General features: G+C 49.1%; 1 protein-coding gene across 1 annotated transcript; it reads left to right on the top strand.

Annotated features, from left to right (window-relative positions):
* Window positions 1–2,101: 2,101 nt before the first annotated feature.
* Window positions 2,102–7,301, top strand: UNCX (UNC homeobox). The gene is made up of 3 exons (XM_026650839.1): window positions 2,102–2,345; window positions 3,587–3,762; window positions 6,249–7,301. Exons 1-3 carry the CDS (start codon window positions 2,102–2,104, stop codon window positions 7,299–7,301), a joined length of 1,473 nt encoding a protein of 490 aa, XP_026506624.1.
* The last annotated feature ends 199 nt before the right edge of the window (window positions 7,302–7,500 follow it).

The raw sequence follows: 7,500 nt of genomic DNA, 5'->3' as shown, positions 1-7,500 counted from the left end.
CTTATTACTGTTGGAGCTGTGCAGTCCAAATTCAAACTCCCTTCTAGCTTTAAACAGAGGCCGGGAGACAATAATTAAACTAATCTATATTGCAGGGGCGGGGGGTACAGCAGGATATTGTGTGATATTCAATTAGGTGAATAAATACTGTTCCGGACAGACAACACAGAGACTTCACTTTCTTTTTTATTTCAATTGGAGTTTCTCTCTCTCACGCACACAAATAAACCCTGTGAAATGATACATTTTGACTGGATATTTTATAACTGGAAAATCTATTTGTATGTTTCCCAGAGATAAAGTGTTGGTTCTCTCTCTCTTTTCCCCCCAGACTTGAGGGATTTAATTCTGCATGAACCTCCCAGAAAGGTTTAAGGGTTTCCCTTTATCTTCAGACTAGCTGTTTAGTTTTTAGTTTCCCCCACCAGCACCTTTTTCGTCTGTGGGGGTTCGCTGCGGGAATGTAAAGGAATATAAATAATCACTTAAAGAGGAAACAAAATTCGGTTTAAGCCCTTCAGATAATAGAGATAAATATTCTAGAAACCCGGAGTCAAACAAGTTCCAGTTCCTATTACACAACATTGCAGTGAATATAGAAAATAGTCTGCCTGGGAGGGTTCTCTCTCTTTCCGTCTCCATCCGTTCTAGTTATCCCTCGTGTTTGTTTGGGAATCATAACTTTCATTATTTATGGCAGAGAAATCGAATAAAGGCATCCCAATCCGAGCAAGCTGAGTCCCTTCGACGGCACGTAGCAGAGCGGATTTGGGATGAGTGGCTGAATATATATTTTTATCTCCTTCCCCACACCCTTTCTTTTACTGCTTAGAGAAGAAGAGAAAAGTATTTCCTTAATTATATTTCTATGATGTTGAATCACTAATGAATGTACTGGGGGGAAAACAGGATCCACTGCAAAGTGTGTATGTATGGTCTTTTCTGCTGCTTCTCTCCTGCCACCATCCCATTCTTGCAGTTTGTTTAAGAATATTTTCTTTAATTATTTAACTTTTGGAGTTTATCAATATTTTATATTGGTGAAACTTCGATGGGAATATAATTTAATTAGAACAAATTTGGCTGCAGCTTCGAGGCGATTAATCATTGGTAGAGTAAAAGGGTGTGTGTATAGGTTTCGCCCCCTCCCTTCTTCAAGTGGGGGTGTAGTAGTGGGTTTTAAAACTTTATTTTTTGGTCTCCCTTTGCGAAATAGGCTGCTTTTAATTAGCCACCCTCTGGCTATGTTCATAATTTAATATTTCTTGAGTTCGTGGATCAATAGGAGATTGCATTAATTATTATTTTGATTGATATGATCAGCTCACACTTTAATTTCTGTAAAGGGTTCTTCCTTTTTTTTTTTTTTTTTCCCCCTCCCCCTCCCCCCCCCCCTTATAGAGCCGGAGAGGAGATGAAAAGGCTTGTAGTTTTAAATTCAATGTGACAGCTCTGGAAAGAGAGGATGATGAATCTCCTATTATTGGATCAGTCTATTTGCCGCTCAATGTCTCCCTGTAATTGGAGCAACATCACTTTAAAGGTTCAGAGAGTAGAGCATTTCTGGTGAAAAATCCCCACAACACGCCGGTGAATGTTTTAAAGGGAAATCTATTAGTGATTTGGAGAGGGGAGGGGAAGAGGGTGGGCATGGGGGGGGGGGGCTGAGAGAGGGTGTGTGTAACTCGGGCTGTTTAGTATTTAACTGGGTATCAATCAGATCCATAAGTTCTCCATCTCCTCGGCACCCCCACCCCTGGCTGGCTGGCCCATGCCGCCCTCCTCCCCTCCCCAGGCTGGAGTTCTTATCAAAGCCCCCCTTGTCTTGTTGTGACAGCTCTGATATTGTTTATTGAGGCTGGATGTCAGGTATAATTAGCAATCGATATGGAAAACGTTTGCTCCCCACACTGGCACGTCTCTGACGTCAGGACCGATTAACGTTTCTTATTGGTCCCAAATTCCCCCAGCCTGAGCTAATTATTGGGAGCTTGATGTTGATAAAGTTAAAGCGCCCGGGCGCCCTCCAGCATGAGCCCCTTCCCGCACCGCCGCCGCCTGCTCCCGCCGCCCCGCGCCGCGCCCCGCTAGAGCCGCCCCCATGATGGACAGCCGCCTCCTGGAGCATCCCCATGCCCAGTTCGGAGGCATGGTGGGCTTCCCTTACCCGCTCGGCCACCACCATGTCTACGAGCTGGCCGGGCACCAGCTGCAGTCGGCGGCCGTGCCCTTCTCCATAGATGGATTACTGAACGGCTCCTGCGCCGCCTCGGTGGTGAACCCCGCGCCGCTCCTCCCCGCGGGCTGCGGGGTGAATGGGGACAACCAGCCCTTCAAACTCTCAGGTAAGCGGCCCCCTCTGCTCCTGGATACGCCGCACCTCCCAGTGGCGCCCCCCCCCCTCCAGCTCTGATGCGCGGCACCCACAGAGAACAGGGGGGCTGCTTTTCCGGGTGGGTGCGTGGGTCTGATCTTCTCCCCACGGGTCGCTACAGGGGGATCCCGAGCCAGATCAAACACGGGCGGTGGACAGGATCTCTATCAACCTTTTTATTTTTTCCAAGAGATTTGAACAGATCCTTTTAATAAAAAACAACAACAACAACAAAACAGCCTTCGGTGGCTCCCAGCCCGCTGTGAAACCTCACGTGCGCTCTGAACAATAGCCGGCGTGTGTGTCCCCTTTCGGGAGTTGGTGTGTCTGGGTGCATGGCGCGGGAGGGGATGTACATTTTTGCCAGCGGGCTAGGAGGGTACGGCTGGGGGTCGGGGAGGAGAGGTTGTTGACTAGACCCTGATCCAACGAAGGACACAAGCAAGTGCAAAGTTTACCTCCTTGGTAAATCTATTGTTTAGTTTTAAGGTACCTCATTGATGCCCGACAATTGTCAATGCTCTTTCTTCGTGGCATCCCCCTCTGCACCCTTACTCCGGAAGGAGACTGTTGTTTACACGTACAGCACACAACGGTAGAAGCAGTGCCGTCGGGGTCGTTAAAATCGAATCAGTGACCGTAAAGACTTGGGCTGGATCCCATTTTTGCGACCATTGCCGACCCCAAGCCATGACTCTTCCAAGTGGGGCTTTGTCAGCAAGCTGGTGGCCTGAAAGCTTTTTACATGCGATTCCCAAGAAGGGACAGGGGACCCGGCAGGAGATGGGCCTAGTTCGGGCTTTGATAGGAACCTAGCCAGGCCTTTCCCTGGAGCCCATATGCCTTGGATAGAAAAGGGGACCAGTGCCCTTGCGGGGTCGGCTGCTTTACGAAGCCAAACATGGACGGCAGCCCTACATTTATTTTAAGGCTGATCGCTGGACCAAACTTAATTTTAAAACTTTCACTCCTGCACCTGTTCTCCGATGCTGACCTGTTTCAAGAATAAACATCCTGTAAAGTAGGCTTGGGGGAGGGAGAGGCGAGGCAGAGGGAACAATTTCCCCCCCATCTTTGATATGGGTGTTTAATATACAGACTCCCACTCCTTCTAAACGCTACCGAGTGCAAAGGTGAAAAGGCTGGTTGTAAATTGCAGAGGGAGAAATGGCCTGTTTTTCTGGTTAGTTTATTGTATTTCTGCTTTTTCAGACGCTGGTGACCCGGACAAGGAAAGTCCTGGTTGTAAAAGAAGACGAACCCGCACGAATTTTACTGGCTGGCAACTAGAAGAGCTAGAAAAAGCCTTTAATGAAAGTCATTACCCGGACGTGTTTATGAGAGAGGCACTGGCTCTGAGGCTGGACCTAGTGGAATCTAGAGTGCAGGTAAAAAAAACCTTTTTTTCCTTCTTCTTAAGGCCAAGTGCACTCGCCACATCTATCCCGGCCTCCCCATTCCCATACCAAATGACCGGTTGTGTTCATTAAACAATTTCTTGTGAACATCTAGTATTTCCCCCTTTTCTCCTTGGCTCCTGGAACATGGACACCCCAGTCCTGATTTAGCGATGTGCCAACTGCGTTGGGGGTTGTTTTGTTTTTGTTTTTTTTACCTGAACTGAGCATACACGTTTGCTCTTCATTTATGCGTGCAGTTTGGGAAATCTTTCTTGGAGTAAACGTGTTTTGTGATTTAATTCCCCACCCCTTTAAACTTTGCCTGCAAATAGGCCCTGAAGAGTGTAATTCAAGTCGAGAGTTCATAAACCCTCTTCACTGTAAACATTTTCCTTAAATGAGCCAAGAGTGAAAAATTACCATGCAAATATGAGCCTTAAACATGGTACATTGGAGAATGTAAATAAAGCTTTTAGGCAGCTCGAGGGTGTAGATAAAAGAATCCTGTAAAACTTCATTTAGACAAACCAGTTATCCACCACTCTTTCAAAACTATTCGCTTAAACCGATCTTTAAAATAACAGTAATAAAAACCATCCTGGAGTCAAAGAATTCAGGGTTTATCTGTGAGCTGGCTAGTAAATATTCAGATGTTTGCTCGTAGCTTTTAACTAATAAGGATGGATAACGAATAAACTAGCACATTTTAAAAATGCTTCATTTTGCATGCCTTTTTAAATGTACTGAATCAGTACTTTCGTCTCTGTAAATCACTACAGTGTTGTGTTTGATACAAATCCAAGTGCCCTGTTCTCGTGTGTGTGTGTGTGTGTGTGTGTGTGTGTGTTTAAATCGATCATGTACTCTAAAAACTGTGGCGTTTACCACAAGAAGGAGCTAATACCATTACTGGATATTATTAATCCATTAGCATTGTTTAAAGGTGTATTTACAAAATGCTTTTCCCTCCCCCTCATGACCTCTTCTGGTTTGAAATCCTTTTATCCAATTTGTTCTGAGATTGTTGAGTGAAGTCGAGACCCTCCATTTCCCTTTAATACGATAATGAGTAATTCTCAGGGACAAGGCCTCCTGGAAGTGCCACAAAGAGAGGTGGTATTCTATGTATACCATACCAGCGAAGAAGCGCCGTCTGATGCTGGCAGACTTGAAACAAACACCTCTTTGCATCATTCTTCGAGAGCCACTGTTTGGTTTTGTGGTTTTTAAATTTGTTGCATTTCAGCAAGAATAGATCCCGCACCATTACACTTTATTCCAATCTCTTCTAAAAACAGGAGATGGCCTTGTCTTTACTCCTGTTTTCTGATTATCACAATCGAAAATAAAGGAGTGGCGGGGGGGACTGAGGACAAAGGAATAAAAAACAGAACTGGTGGCAGACACACAACCAGCTCCAATTCTGCTCCTGGCGTGAGGGTGAAATATACATATGTGCTTGATTTTTAAAATCGATGATGGTAGCTGGCTTTCCTTTAAATCTATCAAACGTGCCGCCCCTCCCCCCTAAATCTCGCTGAGATTATATTTTAGTTGGGTTTGTCAACATTTCTTGGCTTTGATGCAGTAAATAACCCTGTCTCAACCAAACAAAAACCCTTGATTTTTGATATGGCATAAGATTTGGCTCCGGTGAATCGTATAGTATTTTTAGGCGGCTTAAATTTATCCATTATAATGTTCTTTGTGTCTCTGGTCACGAGGAGAAATACCTGTGCAATTAATTCAAAATTAGTTTTGATCAGTAAGCTTAGTAGCTGGAAATCCAAGCGAATTCCATGTGTGACAGTGGAGTCGCAAAACCCTTAATAAGGACACACTTTAAAAAAAAATCAGGAGTGATACGAAGTTGCGGATTTTTTCCCCTCATTGACTTTATTTATGTCGCTATGGGATTTTAAAATCAAAAGGTATTTATCCCCCTCCGTTGAGGTGGCCGGAGCACAGGCTTCAGTCTAGGAAGACGTTCCAAAGTAAGCCAAACTCTATTTGGACTCTGAGAATCGAAACGTTACGCTGTTTTTTTTCCCCCTAAAAAAAAAAAAAACCGGCCTAAAGTTTTATTTTGGGGAGAGAGCCAAGCTGCGCGTGGCTGTGTGTACACTGCAGGGAGAGGCGGACATGGGATCACTAATTGTTTTGCATTCACTTTCTCTGGTGCATTAATTCGGATCTCTCCTGGCATCCCCCCCCCCCCCCCCCCCCCCCCCCCCTCAATTCCCCCAAGCCATCAGCCCGGTTTTAAGAAGGTTTTTAACTTGCAGCCTGTGCGATTTCTGCTCTGCTTTACGGAGATCTCTGTCGGGTGCAAAGAAGCACCTTCCTCCTTTCCTCTTTCTCCCAGCAGCGGTTCCGGGCCTGCCACCACCTCGCCTTGTAGAGGGGGAGGCCCTGGCGCCTCCACCCCACCCCGCGCGCTGAATGTTAATTGCTTCTCATTGTTCGGTGTGTAGGTTTGGTTCCAAAATCGCCGGGCCAAATGGAGAAAGAAAGAGAACACCAAGAAGGGCCCGGGCCGGCCGGCCCACAACTCCCACCCCACCACGTGCAGCGGGGAGCCCATGGACCCCGAGGAGATCGCCCGCAAGGAGCTGGAGAAGATGGAGAAGAAGAAGCGCAAACACGAGAAGAAGCTACTCAAGAGCCAGAACCGCCACCTGCACTCGCCCAGCAGCCTCTCCATGCCCAGCTCCGACAGCGACAGCGGCGGGGGCGGGCTCTCCCCGGACCCCCCCGAGGCCAAGCCCCGGGGCGCCCCGCACCCGGCCCAAGCCGAGCCCCCCAGCAGCTGCGACCAAACGGGCCAAGCCTTCTACCCGAGCCAAAGAAGCGGCGCCGGCCGGCTGCAGCGGCTGCCGGACAAGGACTCGTCCTGCTCCCCCGCCTCCTCCTCGGACTGTGGGGCCGGGCCCCGGGGCGCCTCCAGCTTCCACAAGCTCAATCCGTTCAGCGTGGAGAGCCTGCTGTCCGACTCGCCGCCGCGCCGGAAAGCGGGGCTGGACTTCCCGGGCTTGCAGCCCTGCGCCCCCCGCACCCTGCTGGGCAAGGGCCACTTCCTGCTCTACCCCATCACCCAGCCGCTGGGCTTCATCGTGCCGCAGGCTGCGCTCAAAGCCGGCCCCGGCCCGGAGCCCGGCCAGCCGCAGAGAGACTCCCCTCCTCCGCCCGCGGCCAACCCGGGCCAGGCCGCCTTCAGCCCGGAGCCCGGCTGCGTCTACCCCGGCAAATGCGCCACGAACTCGGGCCCGGGCCACTCTGCGAACTGCAGCCCGGCGGAAAGCAGCAGCAGCAGCCACCCCGGGTCTGGCTCGGGCGCCGGGCAGCCCGCAGCCACCCCCGCCGCCTCCCAAGCGGACAGTGGCGGCGGTGGCAGCTTTCCCCAGCCAAAGTCTCCCGTCCTAACAAAAGACACTAGCCAATCCAGAGACCAATCGGACTGTAACTCGGAGCCCAGCGGCCCCGCGGAAGCCAGCGGCCCAGACTGTGAAGAAGTCGACATGGACTAAAACAAACAGACCCAGAACTATCCTCTGCAGCCCCCAACTTCTGACCTTCCCAAAGCTGAAAACACATCCCCACCCCCCTTCACACACACGCGCGAGAGAGATTACGTATGGAGAGCAGCTCCTCTCTTAGGTTTCTAACCCACCGATCGAATCCGGTGATCAGTTAGAGCTTTGGGGTTATTTTTTTTTTTTTTTTTTT

This window comes from Terrapene carolina, unplaced genomic scaffold (assembly GCF_002925995.2).
Source record: "Terrapene carolina triunguis isolate 2854851 unplaced genomic scaffold, T_m_triunguis-2.0 Scaffold93, whole genome shotgun sequence".
In the NCBI taxonomy this organism is placed as follows: domain Eukaryota; kingdom Metazoa; phylum Chordata; order Testudines; family Emydidae; genus Terrapene; species Terrapene triunguis.
This window is presented reverse-complemented; position numbering and strand designations above follow the sequence as displayed.